The 20,659-nt window shown below is 48.5% G+C and overlaps 1 protein-coding gene across 3 annotated transcripts in view; it reads left to right on the top strand.

Moving 5' to 3' along the window:
- Positions 1 to 12,456, top strand: part of NIPAL3 (NIPA like domain containing 3) — a 50,320-nt gene extending 37,864 nt beyond the window's left edge. The window contains exons 8-13 of one of the 3 annotated variants that reach the window (XM_058718631.1): positions 292 to 427; positions 2,541 to 2,629; positions 4,062 to 4,125; positions 7,093 to 7,187; positions 8,640 to 8,671; positions 11,565 to 11,677. In XM_058718631.1, the coding sequence (XP_058574614.1) occupies positions 292 to 427; positions 2,541 to 2,629; positions 4,062 to 4,125; positions 7,093 to 7,187; positions 8,640 to 8,656 (401 nt within the window). In that variant the 3' untranslated portion in view covers positions 8,657 to 8,671; positions 11,565 to 11,677. Of the gene's footprint in view, positions 1 to 291; positions 428 to 2,540; positions 2,630 to 4,061; positions 4,126 to 7,092; positions 7,188 to 8,533; positions 8,672 to 11,564 lie in introns of those variants that run through there. The other 2 variants (XM_058718629.1, XM_058718630.1) reach the window with 2 other exon arrangements.
- The last annotated feature ends 8,203 nt before the right edge of the window (positions 12,457 to 20,659 follow it).

Genomic DNA, 20,659 nt, shown 5'->3' with positions numbered 1-20,659 from the left:
CACTCGCGTTCAGAGACTTAGACTCGGTGCCCTTTCTTGCTGGACTCTGGAAATGACATTTGGAGACGCCTGTTGGTATTTTGCTTTCTTCTCTTCTTGGATGTAGCAGCACAGATAGGGCAGCTCATGGAAGGGGCGTAAGAGAGCCGAGGCAAACGGCTTCTTCTCGCCACGTCGGTCACTGGGTTGGCTCTGCCAGTGCTCCATATTTTTCATCAAGTCCTTTGGGGTCATAAACTGACTTTCAGCGGGCGACTCCCTGCATCCGTCCCTCCTGTTCACCTTCTGCAGGCTCAATGACGGTGGTGACGGTGAAGGCCGTGGCTGGCATGCTGGTCCTGTCCATCCAGGGGAACCTGCAGCTCGACTATCCCATCTTCTACGTGATGTTCGTGTGCATGGTGGCCACCGCTGTCTACCAAGCCGCGTGAGTCTCAGACCCTTTTCCCGCCGGGCCTCTGCACGCACGTCTCTTCCGGGCGCTGGGCCCGATCTGCTCTGTTTCGGAAGCTGTAGGGAAGGCAGAACGATCGATCGATCGCACCACACAGCCTGCCGCCAAGGTTCGGCAGCCGCTGTGGGGAGAGGGGTCGCTGATTGGCCGAGCTGTCACGTGGTGGGGCGGGGCTCTGTGCCGCCGGAAAGACGAAGCCCGGAAGGGACGTTGTTTCTCCCCCCCCCCCCCCCCCCCCCCCCCCCCCCGCTGCCTCAAGATGGGAGAAATGTGTGATCACCGGCAGCCTCGCTTGCCATCTGCTCCCAGGCAGGCGTCTGCTTCGTGGACTCTTGAAGCTGTGCGGCCCCCAGGAGCCACCTGTTAGGTGGAAAACAGAAAGTTGCCATTTCTTGCCCCCAAGAAATCTTCCCCGTAGAGCGAGGTGATCGTTTCTCTCTCGGAAGCGGTGGTCCTAAGGGTAGGCCTGGGCCTTGTCCACGTCTGAGACCCGGTGCTCGGCAGAGGGCCCCCGACGGCCTGGGACCGGATTGAGTGTTGGGCTCTAGAGCCTCTCCCCTCCAGGCCTTTCCCTCAGCTTCCCTGGGATCAGATTCCTTGTCCGCAAGTGAGAACAACAACGGCCCCGACCTAAGAGAATCGCATAAAGCGCTCAGTACCGTCCCCAGAGTAATGTCCACAACATCTCAGCCTCTTTTATGATTATGATGACTATTATTATGGCGCTTATTTTTTAAACGTTTATTTATTTATTTTGAGAGAGAGGGAGAGAGCGAACGAGCAGGGGAGGGACAGAGAGAGAGGGAGAGAGAGAGAGAGAGAGAGAGAGAGAGAGAGAATCCCAAGCAGGCTCCACGCCGTCAGCACGGAGCCCAAAGTGGGGCTTGAACCCAGGGAACTATGAGATCATGACCTGAGCGCAAACCAAGAGTCAGATGCTTAACCCGCCTAGCCACCCAGGCACCCCTATTATGTGGATTCTTACTGTCTTTAGTCCTACTACAGAGATTCTGGTCATCACCCCTGAGCTGACCCAGCGCCAGGCTCTGTGCTGAGCACCCCACGGTTCCAGAGCTGAATCCGATGCCCACTCCCCCTTCTCACTCACCCAGTTAGCACACGTCCACCGAGGGCCCGCTGTGTGCCGGGCAGGTCTGCACCCACAGGCCTGAGCAGTAGTCGCTGTCCCCAGGACACTCACAGCCCTGGGGTAGGGGGAAGGGCAGCCACACTAACGGAAGAGAACAACTGAGTGGGATGTATGTCATGGTGTAGGCAACTAGGTAGCAATAACTTAATGCTGTGCGGAGAACGGACAAAGAATATATTCCGAGATGAGGGATGAGTCCATCCTAGATGGAGAGATTAGGAATGATTCTAATTTCTCTCTCTCTCTCTCTCTTTCCCGTGCTTACTGCAGCGAGCACATTATTTTTGCATTTAGAAGAAAATTTGTTTTAAAAAAATAATTTACAGGAGCACCTGAGTAACTCAGTCAGTTGAGTGGCCGACTTCGGCTCAGGTCATGATCTCGTGGCTTATGGATTCGAGCCCCATGTCGGGCTCTGTGCTGACGGCTCAGAGCCTGGAACCTGCTGCCGATTCTGTCTCCCTCTCTCTCTGCCCCTCCCCCCACTTGTGCACTGTCTACCCCCCCCAAATATAAACATTAAAAAAGTTTTTTTTTTTTTTTTTAATAATTACAGCAATAGGCAGAATGTGCTAAGTGCTGTAAGTTTCTTGGACCATATACAAGGACAGAAGTGGCTCTTTTTAGTGGGGTGGGGATGCGGGCGACAGTGACGGGAGGAGCGTGAGAAGGGCGTTTCGGGTGATGAGGACCATGTGGCCAGAGAGGTATGAGACCGGGAAGGCATGGCCCACGTGGGGAACAGGATTGTCCAGGGGACAAATGGGAACAAAAGCGTGGACCCCAGACTGAGAGAGGCACAGGGGTGGCATCTTTGTAAACCCAAGGGATGTTCCTTCATGCTCCACCTTCATTTTTCAAACTGAGCCTACTGTCATCAGCTCTCGCCTCAGCCTTCCTGACATGCCCACTGACCACAGTGCTCTTGTGTTTAAGGTTTTTAAGTCAAGCCTCACAGATGTACGACTCCTCTTTGATTGCCAGCGTGGGCTACATTCTGTCCACTACCATTGCTATCACAGCAGGTAAGGGTGGCGATCGCTAGATTCCTGTCTCCCACCTGCGCAGCAGGGACATCAGCCCAGTGGGGAGGGACGGGGCTCTGCCTCTCTGAAAAGGCCAGTTCTGCTGACTTGTTCTACCTCTCAGAGTCGTGTATGACGTCATAGAGGAAGTGCAGGATTTCGGGCCAGAGGGACCTGGGTTTGCACCCTAGCACAGACACAGAGCCGCGTGACCCGAGGAAAATCACTTAACCTCTCTGAGCCCCAGTTCCACATTCATAAAATGGGAATAACACTCACGTCCTAGAATTGAAACACACACAAGCTGTGCTTTGTACAACTGGCACAAAGTTTCTCCAGCAATTTTTGCCATCATCTGCTAGCTCCGCTAAGTGATCACAGATTTCTTCTCTATAATTTTTAGAGATTATGTCCGGATGAAGCATCTGTAATGTAATAGGTGCTGAGTAAGCCGTCATCAGTTTGGCAGGACCCCTTTCTTCTACTCCACCCCTACGTTTTCTTTCTGAGGTGGCTTCGGAGGCTGCAAGCATATCAGAGTGTGTTTGTTTTTAAGGGTCAATGGAGATGAAAATCTCCGAGGTAATAAGGCCAATAAGAACAGTGTGCCTCCCTTTGAGGAAGGCCCGGCCGTAAAGCCAGATGTTTTGCACTGCCCTTTAGACAAGCGTGCCAAATCCTGCTCACAGAGGTGGGAGCAAGGTAGGCACACGTCCTGCCAGAGCCTGTGCTGAGAGCAGGACCCGGGATCCCGGGAGGCGTTGACCCAGAGCAGCCAGAAAGTGAGCCCGCCGCACAGACTTAAGTCATGATCCAAAACTCGGGTCCAGTCAGGGTTGAAAGGAAGAGCCCACAGCATGATCAGAAGCTGGGCAGGAATCAGGAGCTCAGGGACACAACATGAAGCCCCGGGAGGTGGAATGAGTCCAGACAGACTCAGGCTGCCGGGCGGGTGAGGGCAGCCAGGCCCATGTGGCTCCCGGTGCAGGAGCCGGCCTGCAGGCCTGCCATCTGCTGGCCACGCGAGGTTAGAGAGCTCTGACAGTTTAACACCAAGCCTTGCCTTTCCCTCTTAGGAAAGACGGGGGAACGGAGTATATAAAAACTGGCAAAGAAAGTCTGTAGTTTCGTTTAGAGTGTGTTTAATTGGGGGAGGCTGGGTGCAGGGTCCATGAGAACTCTATAGAAAAACAAGATGGAGATAAGAGGAGTGTAGGAGAAAGAGAAGACAGTCTGTCTCCCCCCCCCCCCCGCCCCCCCCCCACCCGAAATGGCTTTTATTCCACTCTTCTGACATCTACCCTGCTGGTCATGATGTTTCTGATCACTTTGGTTTCCTACAGGGAAGAGAGTTTAGCCAAATGCTAGACAGACTGGCAAGAAGGTGATTTGAAAACAGCTCACCCATATTTCCTATTTTCTGCTGTTCCAGGCGCAGTATTTTACCTGGACTTCATCGGGGAGGATGCGCTACACATCTGTATGTTTGCACTGGGGTGAGTTACGTCCTGCTGTCTGGCCTGGGGCATTGCCTGGGGCCAGAGAACTCCAGGCAGGTTGCCTCTCTGGCCCTACTATTGCTTCTGCCTCTCAGGCAATCCTTTAGATCCCGGGGAGCAGCCAGGATGTGGAGCTTTGTCCTCCGGAGGGTGAGGCTTTTCCTCCCAAAGGGCTTTATCTCCTTCCCCCTTCTTCTCTTTTGGGCTCTAATCTCCTTGTCATTTTGAAAAGATCCCATTTTGACACATGAAAAGACTCTCAGCCTCACCCCAGATCACAAAAATGCATTTTTTTAAAGTTTATTTTTTGAGAGGAGGGGGAGGGGAGGATACAGGGGGAGGGGAGGAGAGAGAGGGAGAGAGAGAATCCCAAGCAGGCTCCACTCGGTGCAGAGCCTGACACTGTGCTCGATCCCACAACCATGAGATTGTGACCTGAGCCTCTATCAAAAATCAGATGCTTAACTGACTGAGCCACCCAGGTCCCCCCCCCCCCCAGAAATGCATTTTGAAGCCACATGAGATGCCATCATTTTGCAAAAAGTAGCAAGATTAATAATAGCCATGTTGGCAAGAGGAGAGGACGAGGAGACCAGCTCTCTGCCACACCGAGAGGATGTTTAATGCCAGAGGACAATTTGGCAATGTCAATAAAAATTGTAAGTGAGCGATGTTCGATGCAACATTCCATTTCTAATCACTTATCTTGGAAAAATCATTGAAATGGGACGCAAAGACACATGTATGAGGCTGTTTTTTAGTTAAAAAGTTAATTGTACAAGCAAAAAATTGGAAGTAGCCTAAATACCCAGCAATAGAATACAGGCTAAATAGATTGTGGTATATCCATATAATAAAGTACCATGCTGCCATTTTGAAAAATTGAGGTCAGTCTATAGGTACTGACATAGAACCATGTCTAGGATATATTTAATGGAAAAAAATACATTTTTAAAAAACGTATAGTCTACCCTATGATCTAGCAACTCCACATCTAGATATATACCCAAAACAAATAAGTACACATTGACAAAATGACTTGTACCTGAATATTTATAGTAGCTTTATTCATCATATGTCCAAATGGATACAACCCAAATGTCTATACACAGGAGAGTAGAAAGCAAATGATATAGTATATTAAGACAGTGGATTCAATATAACAATTAAAACCAATGAACTACTAATATATACAATAAGGTGAATGAACCTTAAAAACATTTATCAAGTGGGGCGCCTGGGTGGCTCAGTCAGTTAGGCGGCCGACTTCACCTCGGGTCGTGATCTCGCGGTCCGTGAGTTCGAGCCCCGCGTCGGGCTCTGTGCTGACAGCTCAGAGCCTGGAGCCTGTTTCGGATTCTGTGTCTCCCTCTCTCTGACCCTTCCCCGTTCATGCTCTGTCTCTCTCTGTCTCAAAAATAAATAAATGTTAAAAAAAAAAAACAAAAACATTTATCAAGTAGGGGCACCTAGGTGGCTCAGTCAGTTGAGCATCTGACTCTTGATTTTGGCTCAGGTCATGATCCAAGGGTCGTGGGATCAAGTCTCACTTCGAGTTCCATGCTGAGCGTGAAGTGAAACCTACTTAACATCCTCCCTCTCTCTCTCTCTCTCTCTCTCTCTCTCCCTCTCCCTCTCCCTCTCCCACCCCCCGCCCCACCCCACCCCACCCCCTGCCTCTGCCCTGCTCACACTCTCTCTCTCTAAAATTAATTTAAAAAGCAGGGCGCCCAGGTAGCTTAGTCAGTTGAGCATCTGACGTTGGCTCAGGTCATGATCTCACAGTTTCTGGGCTCTAGCCCTGTGTCAGACTCTGTGCTGACAGCTCAGAGCCTGGAGCCTGCTTCGTACTCTGTGTTTCCCTCTCTCTCTGCCCCTCCCTCTTGTGCTCTGTCTCTCCTCTCAAAAACAAACAAACAAACAATAAATAAATAATGAAAAGTTTATTAAGTGGAAGAAACTACACAGAGTATATACATGCTGTATGATTTCACTTATAAGAAGTTCAAGAACAGGGAAATCAAGTTTTGGGTGATAGAGGAGGTCAGAACAGTGGCTTCCTCTGGGGCAGGGTTAGCATGGATTGGAAGGGACGTGAGGAAACTTTCTGGGGTGGAGGGGATGGAAATGTCTCCTCTGTGGACCTGTGTGGCGATCACACGAGTGTCCACACGGACCAAATTCATCGAGCACTACATTTAGGGTTTGTGCATTTTACTGCATGTAAATCACACCTCAGATTTTAGAAAGCATGTTTATTTATCTAAACTCTAGGGCAAAAGGAAAAGACTCTAGAAGAATGTACACCTGCGGGGGGAGGGGGGTGGGATTAGGGGGAGATCAGGGGCTTTTTCACTTTTTCTTTCTCTCCTATATTAATTGAATTTAGGCCACAAAGAATGTTTTTGATTTAAACAAAATATTTTGGGGGCACCTGAGTGGCTCAGTCGGTTAAGCATCCGAACTTCAGCTCAGGTCATGATCTCTCAGTTCGTGGGTTTGAGCCCCGCATGGGGCTCTGTGCTGACAGTTCAGAGCCTGGAGCCTGCTTTGGATTCTATGTCTCCCTCTCTCTCTGCCTCTCCCCCATTCATTTCTCTCTCTCTCTCTCTCTCTCTCTCTCTCTCTCTCTCTGTCTCAAAAATAAATAAACATTAAAAAATTATTTTTTAAGGGAAGTTCTGAAGACACAGGCCAAATGGAAGGGAAGACATTTTGCCCAGGAAGAGTCTAATTAATTTATCCTGATTAACGCGGTGCCGAGTGTAAGGGTGTGTGAGGCCGTCGTTTATCTCCAGTCTGCTCCCCACCCATCTCAGGCCCCCCAGCCTCCCTGGGGCTGTTCAGCAGCAAACCCCCTCCCTGTGGCCTGCGACCCTCTTTTCCCCCTCACCTGGGCTTGAAAGTAGCCCTCCCAACCTCACTCTGGCCTTTTTTCTCTCCCTCCCTTGCCCCTGTTCTCAGGTGCCTCATTGCATTCTTGGGTGTCTTCTTAATCACCCGTAACAGGAAGAAGGCCATTCCATTTGAGCCCTATATTTCCATGGATGCCATGCCAGGTAACGTTAAAACCCCATGTGTCCAGCTGCCAGCCCATCCATATAGAATGGCTGCTACTTCCTGTTTAAAAAGACACGGCTCTCTGCTGGGTTTGGTACAGGGAAGGTGTGCTGTGCCGTTATGGTGTGACTGTCTCTCTCTCTCTCTCTCTCTCTCTCTATCTCTCTCTCTCTCTTTTTTTTAAATCTCACTGTGCCAGATAGGAGGCAATGGTTGAGGTGCCTCAGTTGGTTTTGAGCCCATCTCGCCAGTTCCTGTGTGTATTCTGGGATCTCTTAAAGACAATCCTGATTCACACTGGATAGAATTATGATCTGTCCATCAGGCTTCGTACCTGCGAAAGGAAAACTCCACTCATCCCGTTGGAATAGAACGACCAGAGAGGGGAAAGAATATAGGATGAATGAAATTCAAATACTATAACCTCACTCCTTAGATTCCATGAGGGAGTGGATTGTTCTGGAAAGCCTAGTTTCCCAGGGAGCTGGGGGTTCACACTGAGCAGCACAGGCTCAGATGTGTTTCGTCCTTGACAGTCACAAATGCGTGAATCAGCAGAGCACTGCACAGAAGGGAGCCGTGAGGGCTGTGGAGAACTGGGGCGTGCCCGCCCAGCCTCTCCAGGGACCCAGATGAGAAAAGTTAAGACACTGGGCCAGCCCCATCCAGGTTTGCCCACCTAAGTTCTGTGGGTTGCCGGTGACCACCTGCTTTCACTTTTTAGCTCAAAATTAATTTTTATTTTAGATATAACGGCGGAACTCTCTCCAGATCATAATCCCCACCCTGCGTTAAGACAGCCTAATGAAGGGGCACCTGAGAGGCTCAGTCGGTTAAGCGTCCGACTCTTGATCTTGGCTCAGGTTGTGATCTCACGGTTCATAGGATCAAGCCCCAAGTTGAGTTCTGTGCTGACGGCTCAGAGCCTGTGTGAGACTCTCTCTCCCTCCCTCCCTCTCTGCCCCTCCCTGGCTCGCACGCTCTCTCTATCTCTCAAAATAAATAAGCATTAAAAAAAAAACCACTTCTTAAAAAGACAGCCTAATGAACAAACTATAACCACACTGAAGGCATCCGGTAGTCCTTAATAAAGGACGCTGGGATACAGCTGTGTTCTCAGGGCTGACTGAGGTGCCCCTGCTTTAAATGGCCCTATGGTTTGTGTGTCTTCTTTTATATTATTTCCTCATCTTGCTCTCAAGCTGTCGTCTGTCATCCGTGCTGTTACCAGCCTGCCTGTGTACAGCAGCTCCAGGTCCAACTTTTCATTTGACCCAACGTGCTCGAATTGTATATAAAATTGAGATAAACAAGCTCTGAGTTGGGGCCTTACGGTTTCTCCTAGGAGTTAAGTGCATGAGCTTTAGTGCATGGACTTTGAGAACATCTAATCTGGCTGCTCAGATGCCTTTTTTGCTTACTTCCTTGTTTCTCGGCTGTGTCCCGGATAGATGAGGGCGCTGGATAGCAGAATTCCAGATAGGTGAGGTGTCAACTCTGTGTGTGTGCAAGTATGTGTATGTATATGTGTGTTTGTGTGTTCACAAACTGTGTATGTGTATATATCTATATGAGTACTTGTATATGCATATATACAGATGTATTTTCCAGTGGAAAATAGAAGGTAACCTAAGGTAATCTTAGATATCAACATTCTGTGGTCTGTTTGTGGATGTGGCTCTGGGCTTCCTCTTTGTACCTTGTGACGGGTGGGAAGTCAGAGGTTGATGAAAGGAGACCCTGCCCTGTTGCCGTGGCGTGTCAGACACTTCCGAGTGGACGTGTCCCGTGCCACATGGGCTTGGAGTTCGGGTGCCCTGGATTCCGATCCCAGCTCTATGTCCACCCGCTGTGTGACCTTGGGCATGTCCTTGGACAGGCCGAGGCCTCTGACCTTGTAAATTGGGATTCCTTCTCTCAGGGTAGTGGGATAATATGTGAAAGGCTCCCTTGCACAGTGTCTGCGACTTGGTAGATGCCTGGTTCAGTTTGGTTTCACTTCCCTTTTGCTTTAAAAAAAAAAAATCTTTGAAAATTTCAAACACGTGTTCAACCTGATGCCAGGTAGAACATGAAAAATAAAAAAAGAAAAAAAAAAGAAAAAAGGAGGGGGACGTTGGCTGGCTCAGTTGGTGGAGCACAGCATTCTTGATCTCGGGGTCATGAGTTCAAGCCCCACATGGGGTGTAAGAATTACTTAAATTTTAAAAACTTTAAAAATAAATTAGTTAATTCATTAAATTAAAAAAAAATAATAAAACTGTTTAAACCCAGTGCCTTTCCTACTATCTGTATTCCCTGGTCAGCATTAGAGCCTTGCATTTGGCCTACCTAGATTGACCTTCACAACCGACCAGTAGCTACAGTTCAAGAGGCATTCAGTTTCTAAAAAAAAAGGAAAAAGCAGGGGCACCTGGGTGGCTCCGTCGGTTAAGCACCCGACTTCAGCTTAGGTCATGATCTCACAGTTCATGGGTTCCCCACCTCGGGCTCCGTGCTGACAGCCTGGAGCCTGCCTCAGATTCTGTGTCTCCCTCTCTCTCTCTCCCCTTCCCTCTGTCTCTCAAAAATGAGTAAACATTAAAAAAAAATTTTTTTTTTTTTAAAGGAAAAAGCAGCCTGATAGCTGGGAGCTGCCTTGGCAGCCACTGCTGGACCTTAGCACTCCCTGCCTGAAAATAAACAATTTCACAGCACATCAACATCAGACAAGGTCCCTCCAAATCGGTAGATCAAGATACAGACAGGACCACTCCACTGTCCTGTATGAACACAGACAAAACACGCACATTGTCCCATCCACAGAGGACTGACCATCCACCTAACACAAGTGACTGCTGCCTCCTTACCAATCACAACATGAGTCTCAATACAGTCTTCTCCCCATCTAGATAAGAATTATTCAGATCCCCAAGTACAGAATTAGTTCCACTTCCCAACAGTATGGAATCCAAAGCAAAGCCCTGCTTCCTGAAAACTCCTCCCCCAAATCACCTAACACAAATCCAAATCCTGGAAGTCTTTTCTAACACCCTCTGACTGAGAGGTCTCACAGTCCCCCCCCATGGTGGACATCGCCCTCATTTTCCATAAATCAGTTAACCCATAATTGTTAGACTGTGGGTGTAGTCCTGCTGCTTAAGAACTTTGAAAACATCCAACAGCTAAGCCGTGCCCGGTAAGCGCACCCTTTTCCCGAAGGAACAGGCATCCCCCTCAGCTTTTGTAACTTCACCCCTTGGAATCTGTGTCCTCATCCGGATAATGAGGCTCGGATTGGGGGGCGGGGGGTGGGTATTAAGTGGAAGTGCGCAGGGCGGCCACACGGCATTCCTGTTAAGAGTGTGGGCTTCAGCACTCAGACCACCCGAGTTTAAACTCTAACGCTGCCACTTGCGGGCTTTGGGACCTCAAGCAAGTTCTATAACCTCTAACCGCCTCATTCTCCTCCTCATCAGCAGTTGTGAGGATCAGATGAGATCAAGCTTTTATTCTGCCAGGAGCTCAACACTCAGTACCCGTTAGCAGTCCTCATGCTCCCTGTGGTTACCATTGTGATGTAGAGCGCTTAGCCCAGAGCCTGGGCGCAGTCGGGAGTCTGGCACCTGCTGTTACTGCCTTCATAGTTTCCTGGAGGACACTTTGAGTTCAGTTTCCTACGACAGCCTAGCGGCAAGAGAATGTGAAGTCTCATTTCCCAGGCCAGGAAGAGAGTTGCCCTCCTAGGTCAGGTCCTGCCTGATGGGGAAAGTGTAGAGCAAGGCTAACGGAATTCAGGAGTAAAGTCCCTGTTCTCGACTGTAAGAAGAAATCCAACATCAATATGTGCCCAGAAGCTGTAGGCAGAATGGCACCTGCCCTCTATGCGGATCAGGGATGTTAAACGTTAAAGGTCAAAACTCGCCTTCTGAGTGTCCTGATGCGTCTGGCACCGCCGCGTGTCCATGACACGAAAGTTACCCTCCCTCTTCTCCCAGGGGGATAATGAAACGTGCTGGATCCTGATTTAATTCCGCAGGAAAGTATTGGCATCTACCACGCTCGAAGCACGGTGCTGGTTCTGCTCCCCCTGGGGCCCAAACACGCGTTCCCACCTCGTGCTAGGCCAACCCCATGGTCTCTCTTGACAATGGCTGGTCTGTGTGCATTGTTTCCTGAAGATTCGTCCCCGGTTGCTTAGCAACCGTAATATTTCTAGCACATATTTCTGGATGTTCTTTTTTCGATCGAAAGCATTCAGGAAATTGGCAATGCACGTGATCAGCGCCCCCAGCACTATAATTAGCCTGCGATGGGGTGGAGGAAGACGCAGTCTCCTGTGCCCCACCCCCACCCCTTACCACGTAATGATGTGGAGAAAATGGATTTCATTTCAGGTATGCAAAACATGCATGACAAGGGAATGACGGTTCAGCCCGACCTCAAAGCTTCTTTTTCCTATGGTGCCCTGGAAAACAACGACAACATTTCTGAGATCTGCGCTCCTGCCACGCTTCCGGTCATGCAAGAAGAACACAGCTCCGGGGCTGCCCCCGGGGTTCCCTACCGAGTTCTGGAACACACCAAGAAGGAATGAGCCCACCTTGCTCCCTTTATAACTGCTCAAGCCCTGCCGATAGTGATTTAACCCTGAATTCTGAAGTTTGCCTTTTGAGTCTTTTTTTTTTTTTTTTTTTTTTTTTAACCGAGAACTCTCCAGAAGGGGATCTGGAAGAGCCTTTGTCTCTGGCAAAGAATATATTATTTTGGCTTGGAGATTCCGGATGACCAGGGTGGTGGTGGGGTGGGGAGGGTGAAAGCAGTATTCCGGGGTGGGTGGGGCGAGTGCGGGATTCAGACCCCGCCCAGTTCCGCTTCCCCCCCCCCCCCCCGCCCCCGTCCCCCAGGTTGGGAGAGCCCCCATCATCCCCGAGGATGGTAACTGAACATCCCCTGCCGGACCGCAAGTTGCCACATTCCTCGCAGCTGAAACAAGACAGGTCCTGCCCTCTCCTTTCCACATCGAGGGAGAGGCTGGAGACCCCTGAATCCAGTCTTCCCCTTGCCTGATCCTCCCCATCTCGCTCGCGATTCCATATTTTCACATAACGTTTGCGTTGTCTTCACATGGCATAGCGGGCCAGCCCCGGGACCCTTCTGTCATTCACCTGCAGAAAACGCACGTGTGCCCCTTCCGGTTGTCTGTGCCTTTCTAGCGAAAACGTGCTTGATGTGTTCATATTCCACCCGCGCTTGAAAGCTAATTTGTTTTTGGTTCTGTGAACTGTATGATTGCCTTTTTTTTTTTTTTAACCCCCAAAAGGAACGGAGAAGTTAAGAGAAGGAGGGAAATAACGTTCTGGAGCAGCGGTAATGATACGTTAGCCTGAAAAGGAAGAAACATCCCTTCCCATCTTACAAAAGGTGGTCGCATCACTTACAAAAGGATAGACAGAAAATCTGGCTCTTTTATTTTGTGTATTTTCCTGCACACCAATGCCCTCTGGGAGGCCTGGGGGCTCTTATTTCAGAGACAGCCTCCATCATTCCCCCTCCATCCTCTCCTTTATAGATCAACAAACCAGACTTGAATTATTAGTTAATTAACTTGGAGCTGATAGAGACGCTGGGTTCTCCTTTCATATGGTCCCACATATGTCTGGAAAAGTGGGCATTCTCAGTAAGGGTTGCTGCTTTCTTTCAGGCTACACATGTGATTGTCTTCCCCTAAACTGACTGTACTTTTGAGAACGGCAAGAGTTTGCAAATCTTAGCATAAGGATCCCCTAAGGAGTTTATTTAAAATGCAGATTCCTACCCCCCAAGCGCGGATATTCTAAGTGGGAATGGCCCAGAAACGGAGTCTGCGTTCTTAATTGGCAGTACAGGTCATTCTGATGCATGTAATCCAAGAATCCCACACCTCAAAAGCCTAGTAATTGAGAGAGACGGTCTGCTACAACCCCCGGGGGGCCGACACACTCCTGGCTGGAAAGTCAGAATTAGCATTCCTTGTTTCCCGTCTAGGGTTCACTTGGCAGGTCAAATAATTCCCTTAGGATCTGTGGCATTCATCCATCCAGTGATAACTACTTAGAACTACACTTGATGTTTCCCTAGGCAGTCTTTAACTAATAGGCAAGATAACAGTGTTAATAGACCAGTGTTGATAGATCATTAACCTTTATGGATTGTGCTTAATACTGATTTAGTACCTTGACTTCAAAACCCGGCATCTGTCGCCTGTGATAACCACTTCTGTATTGTATCTTAACCACTTCTGTATTGCGTCTTCCATGCCTAACAAGGCAGCAGACGGTGACCTTTTTTCTTTAGGATAGGTGTCAACTCAGTTCAACAATATTTGTGAGGCATTACCTGTGTGTTAATAAGCATTTGGATGGTGAAGGCTACAAAGAATGACCATGGTTCCTGCCTCCCCAGACCAGCAGAGGAAGACACATACGCAGGAAACCGTGGCAGGGCAGGCCTGGAGAGGTGCACCTTGCAACAGTGGGCCACGGAAAAGGACAGTTTGAGGGAGGGAGCGCTGCCTAAGGTCGGACCCCAAGCCTGGAACAGGGTATTCAGAATTGAAGGTGATTTGGGGGTGCCGGGTTGGCTCAGGACAGCACGCAACTCTTGATCTCAGGGTTGTGAGTTCGAGCCTCATGTGTGCTGTAGAGTGTACTTAGAATAAAAATTAAAATTTCTGAAACTATTCAGTTTCAATTAATTTTATTTATTTTTTTAAGTTTATTTATATTTGACAGAGAAAGACAGAGCATGAACGGGGGAGGGTCAGAGAGAGAGGGAGACACAGAATCTGAAGCAGGCTCCAGGCTCCCAGCTGTCAGCACAGGGCCTGACGCGGGCTCGAACCCACGGACCGCAAGATCATGACCTGAGCCGAAGTTGGACGCTCAACCGACTGAGCCACCCAGGTGCCCCATCAATTGATTTTAAAAATAAAAAGAATCGGGGCGCCTGGGTGGCGCAGTCGGTTAAGCGTCCGACTTCAGCCAGGTCACGATCTCGCGGTCTGTGAGTTCGAGCCCCGCGTCGGGCTCTGGGCTGATGGCTCGGAGCCTGGAGCCTGCTTCCGATTCTGTGTCTCCCTCTCTCTCTGCCCCTCCCCCGTTCATGCTCTGTCTCTCTCTGTCCCAAAAATAAATAAAAAACATTGAAAAAAAAATTTAAAAAAAAAATTAAAAAAAAAAAAAATAAAAAGAATTGGAGATGTTTTGGGCCCCACTCATTGATGGGGGCAAATGTTACTAAGGTTTGAGCAAAGCATAGAACTTAGGGCTGACCAGCACCACCCCCCTCCACACACACACACCCCCCAGGTAGAGGGACCAGAATTTGCAAAGGCACAGTGATAGGGAGTGGGTGTTGACAAAGAAAGGAGAGGCAGAGAAGGTGGTGGGAGATGAACCCGGAAAGATAACCAGTGGAGGGGCGCCTGGGTGGCTCAGTCGGTTAAGCGGCCAACTTCGGCTCAGGTCATGATCTCTCGGTCCGTGAGTTCAAGCCCCGCGTCGGGCTCTGTGCTGACGGCTCGGAGCCTGGAGCCTGTTTCAGATTCTGTGTCTCCCTCTCTCTCTGACCCTCCCCCGTTCATGCTCTGTCTCTCTCTGTCTCAAAAATAAAGGTTAAAAAAAAAATTTTTTTTTTTTTTTTAAAAAGATAACCAGTGGAGGCCAAATCATGGAGGCCTTGAATACCTGACAGAAGAGACCAAGGTGCATCTTAGTGGGCATGGGAGCCATTGATGATCCATGAGGAAGAGAACGACAGGATCAACGCTGATTGGAAAGGAGGCCTTATGCAGAGTGTAAGAGAAAGAATCTGAGGGGCGCCTGGGTGGCGCAGTCGGTTAAGCGTCCGACTTCAGCCAGGTCACGATCTCGCGGTCCGTGAGTTCGAGCCCCGCGTCAGGCTCTGGGCTGACAGCTCGGAGCCTGGAGCCTGTTTCGGATTCTGTGTCTCCCTCTCTCTGACCCTCCCCCGTTCATGCTCTGTCTCTCTCTGTCCCAAAAATAAATAAAAAACGTTGAAAAAAAAATTTAAAGAGAAAGAATCTGAAAGGGATAATAAAAGTCACTTTTCAAGGTCAAGCTGCAAAGCCTGCAAGAACAAAACACAAAAGGGAATTAAAATCTGGTTTTGCTGCTATTCAGATTTTCCAAGTGATTTTTCTGAGGTGGGCAGGGATGAGGTGGGAGGGCAGAGCGGATAAATGGAAGGCGAGCAGGGAAGCCATTTATTTTTTTTTAACGTTTATTTATTTTTGAGACAGAGAGAGACAGAGCATGAATGGGGGAGGGGCAGAGAGAGAGGGAGACACAGAATCGGAAGCAGGCTCCAGGCTCTGAGCCGTCAGCACAGAGCCCGACGCGGGGCTCGAACTCACGGACCGCGAGATCGTGACCTGAGCTGAAGTCGGACGCCCAACCGACGGAGCCACCCAGGCGCCCCGCAGGGAAGCCATTTAAATGTGTCAAACCCAGGTGATCATTTTGGTGTATTATGTGCTCCCAACCTTACCCTGCCCCTTCCCTGTTTGGGTTATGGGCCTTTTAGTCCCAATCCAGGCAGGAATGAGATGAGTGGGTAAAAGTGAATTATAGTTTCCGGTCAGCTGACGGTTATGGTTTAGGTGCTACTCAGGCGTTGCCCCCCCGGGGGCCTGGCCCTCCCCTGCCTGCAGGTTGGGGGTGATGGCATAGCTGAGCTCCAGGAAGGCTGAGCAGAGAGTGCGTGGCAGCTTCCTGAGGGGAAGCCAGGGGCAGGTAGGTACCTGGGTATTCTGGAAGAACAGCTGATGTGGATCCAGAGTTCTGAATCTGCCTTGGACTATCCACTCCAAGCCTTTCTCCCCAAGTGTCAATGAGCTGTTAGCTGGTGACACTTGCTGTTGCGGGACGGGGGTGGGGGGCAAGCAGACATCAGCTTTCCGCTCACATATTCCCGATCCTTTATTTTTTTTTCTCTCGGCTCTGACATCCCCCAAGCCCTCTTGAATGCTCCAAGCAACATTAAGTCTCCCACGTCTCTCTCCTTCCTAGCGGCCAGTGCCTACACCAGGGTCACCAGACCTGGGTTTAAACTGTCCGTTGTTCTCTGGTCTTCCCCTCTCCGCTCCACTCTGCCCCCCTCTTCTCAAGGCTGGGACTCTGGGTTCTCTAACCAGACAGCTCAAACCCAGGTGCCTGTGGGCTTTGTCGAGAGCTCAGCCCCTCCCCGCACCCCTCCCTTGAAGCGATGATGCTGGGTCGCCGGGGTTCCTGCACCGTGGAGCCGATTGCTGGGTAGGAAGGGAGGACTGATATGTCCATTGCCTTCCTGGTGGAAACCAGCCACCTCGATGGTACTGTGCACACAAGACAGCCATCAGGGTGGTTCGTGTTGGAGCAACTCCACCCTGCACGCGTATGAACCCCAAATCTGGTCCAGCGGTGGCCGGTAGGCAAAAAAATGCACTGCGTGCTTCTCTGAGAAGCGGTGTAAGTGAAGTCGCCTTAGAATATATTCTGCGTGGATGCTTATATTTTGTGAACTTCATGACTGATACGACATGTCGTATTTCTCAAAAAAATAGGTGTGTTGGCTGCAAATAACATTACGAAGTGGTGTTTCGTTAAAAAAAAAAAAAAACAACCCACGTGATACCTGTTGAGTTTGAGTCCTATGTTTGACTAGTGCTTTCTAAAGTTATCTAGAACAGTGCTGCGCCATAGAACTTTCTGCGAGGGTGGGATTGTTCTATGTCTGTGCCGCGAGGTACAGCAGCCACTAACCAGATGTGGCTATCGAGCCCTTTAAATGTGGCAAGTGCAACCTAGGAACTAGGTTTTTAATTTTATTTAAACTTAATTAAAGTTAAATACCCACATATAGCTAGAGTATGGCTGCTGTAGTAACAGTACAGTTCTAGAAAGGCCCGTGATGGCAGTTAAGGCTGAATTAAGCCGCCCCCCACCACCTTTTTTTTTTTTTTCCCTGCAGTGGTTAAGAGTATAGACTCTGTGGCCAACTGCTTAGGTTTGATTCCTAGCTCCCCACTTAGTAGCTGTGTGGCATCGGCAAGTTACTTAAACTCTCTGAGCCCCATCTGTGAAACAGGCACAGTAACAGTGTCCACCTGAAGATTCTTATGAGGATCGGATAAGCTCATAGTTATAAAGTCTGGCAACTATGTCCAGCATTCCATCAGGATGTTATATTATATTGAAGCAATGGGGAAGCCCTGAGCGCGGAAGCTTCTGTCCCCAAGGAGTTCGGGCCCATGAACCTCCCTTTACGGATGTGTTTGCCCACTTCCCCTGTATCCTTGGGATTTTATGGAGGCTACCTGCGTAGGCCTGAGCAGTGAGTAATTCCGTTTCCACCCCCTCTCTCCTCTCCAGGGGAGGGAGGGTAGGGCTGAGAATTCCCATCTTCCATTCAGGCTGACCAGCCCCCATCCAGGACCCCCGCCAGTGTTGCCTCATTAGCATAAAAGATGCTCCTGGGGCCCCTGGGTGGGCAGTCCATTAAGGGTCCGTCCTCAGCTCACGTCATGATCTCACAGTTTGCAGATTCGAGCCCCGTGTCGGGCTCTGTGCTGACAGCTCGGAGCCTGGAACCTGCTTCAGATCCTGTCTTTCTCACTCTCTGCCCCTCCCCCGCTCTCTGTGCTGTTTCTCTGTCTCTCAAAAATAAACATGAAAAAAAAAGAAGAATAAAAGAAGCTCCTAGTGCTCTTATCACTCACAAATTTACAAGGTTTAGGAGCCCTGAGTCAGAGACAAGGTCAAAGACAAATATTACAGCCAGAGCTATTCTCGATGTTCTTACCACTGAGGAGACTACAAGGGTTTTAGGAGCTCTGTGCCAGGGACAAGGTGCAGAGACCAATATGTATATTTTCTATGATCTCATAGTGCCCTCGTTAAACAAGCTCCCTCGCCCGTTCTGTTCAAGTGAGGACACAGAGAGAAAGACTATGAACCAGGAACGGGTTCTCACCAGACTGAATCTGCTGGCACCTTGGTCTTGGAAGTCCCGGCCTCCAGCACTGCGAGAAATAAATGCTTGTTTATTTAAGCCACCCAGTCTACGGATGTTTTAGTTACAGGAGCCTGAATGCGCTAAGAGACCAGTGTGATGAGAGAAGATTCTCACGGCAGGGAAAACAGTGCCTGCTGCCTTCTCACGTTGACGCTGGGATGTGAATCTTCACCGTTGCTCCCTAGAAACGTTCGTGCACTTATTCCTCAGGATTGTTTTATAAGTTAAAGAACAGCAACAGCAACAATCCACAAAGCCCATCTTTAACTCTCCAAAAGCCTGTTTGTCATGAAAACAGCCCCAGAAATACATCTTTGCAGATGTCAGTCACACTCTGATCCTTGTAAGCATCCCAGACCGATTCAGGAAATTAGATAGCTGTCATATAATGTCTTCTACTTTTCCCAAAATGTCATCTTCTACCAAAACGTTCAAGTCACAGACATTTATTTCTCTTCACATGAATGACGCCGAGTATCTTAGCACGCATTTATACACATTTGTGTATCCTTTTCTGCCAACTGTCCAGTCTTTGCCCACATTCTCTGGCCTTATTGGTCTCATTGATTTGAACGTGCGGTTTGTATTTTGCATCAATGAACCCTTTCTCTGTGATGTGAATTTCAAGTATTCCCCAGTGTATTTGCTTTTTGATTAGCTTAAGTGGCTTTTTTTTTTTTTGCTATGAGAAAATCTTTTTGTTTTGTGTGTTTTGTTTTACATATAATCCAGTTATTTCTATCAAATATATTTTTATACGTAAGTATTTTAGAAACATAATGGAATTGAGATGACATTTCTATAATATGCTAACTTTCTAAATTTTCTGGACTCTCTGCTCTGCCCCACTGATATGTCTGCGTATTCATTCACCATTAACATACCGTTTAAATTATTTTTATTTTTTTATTAAAAAAAATTTAGGGGCGCCTGGGTGGCGCAGTCGGTTAAGCGTCCGACTTCAGCCAGGTCACGATCTCGCGGTCCGTGAGTTCGAGCCCCGCGTCAGGCTCTGGGCTGATGGCTCGGAGCCTGGAGCCTGCTTCCGATTCTGTGTCTCCCTCTCTCTCTGCCTCTCCCCCGTTCATGCTCTGTCTCTCTCTGTCCCCAAAATAAATAAAAAACGTTGAAAAAAAAATTTAAAAAAAAAAAAAAAAAAAATTTAATGTTTATTCATTTTTGAAAGACAGAGAGAGACAGAGCACAAGCAGGGGTGGGGTGGAGAGAGAGGGGGACACAGAATCTGAAACAGACTCCAAGCTCCGAGCTGTCAGCACAGAGCCCGACACGGAGCTCAGACTCACAGACTGTGAGATCATGACCTGAGCTGAAGTCGGACACTTAACAGACTGAGCCACCCAGGCGCCCCTATACTATCATTTCAATAAACAGGACATTAATATCCAAATAGTAAACAGGCAAAATCTCACCATAAAGGCTAGTCCTTTAAGCTGAATAATTTAGTGTTATGAAAAATGTAGGACAGTGTTATTATTTGCCTCATCTTGCCACAGACCCAAAAGAAGACACCGGCATTAGGGAACCAAACTTGGCTTGATGTGACTCAAACATGGTGTTTCACATGTCAGGAGAGGGGGGCCCCACAGAGGGGTCCATTGGCTAGTTACCTGCGGACCCAGGATGAGAACCCAGGTCTTGGGATCTCCAGTCTTTTCCTCCCCTGCTGCACCAAGTCCTGCCACAGCCTATGTTCCATGTCCACCACTAGCTTCTGAGCTCTTCCTCCTACTGTGTCATTTCCCTCCCTTCTCACAACAGCTCTGCAAGGAGGCTGCTCTGTCCTCGTTTTATAAGCACAGAAACTGAGGCTCAAAGTTCAGTAATTTACTCAGGGCCACTTGGTGTGTAAGTTACAGAGCCTGGATTCAAACCCAGATATAACTGACTCCAAAGTTTCTCTCTCTCTCTCTCCCTATGTATGTACACATATACATGTGTGTATAGATATATGTATATACGCATATATGTGTGTATATACATATACACATGTATATGTGTATATATGTACATATATGTATGTATGTGTGTATATATGTACATATATGTATGTATATGTATATATATGTACATATATAACTTTTAAAGTTTATTTTTTAGTAATCTCTACACCCAGCAAACTCACAACCCTGAGATCAAGAGTCACATGCCCCTCTGACTAAACCAGCCAGGTGCCCCCTCTATATATTTTAAATCCAGTCTTTGATATATCAGTAGACAAGAATTCTTTTACTTTTAAATTCTTTATTCATTTTTTTTAGCACAGTATGTAACTTTCTCTGAGTCTGGAGTAGCCTAAGAGCGTAAGGTTTTTGTTTTTTTTTAAGTTTGTATTTATTTATTTATTTATTTATTTAGAAAGAGAGAGAGAGAGAACAAGCATGAGTGGAGGAGGGGCAGAGAGGGAGGGGCAGAGAGA

This window comes from Neofelis nebulosa, chromosome 2 (genome assembly GCF_028018385.1).
Source record: "Neofelis nebulosa isolate mNeoNeb1 chromosome 2, mNeoNeb1.pri, whole genome shotgun sequence".
NCBI lineage: Eukaryota > Metazoa > Chordata > Mammalia > Carnivora > Felidae > Neofelis > Neofelis nebulosa.
The sequence above is the reverse complement of the archived record's forward strand: the minus strand, read 5'-3'. Positions and strand labels throughout refer to the sequence as shown.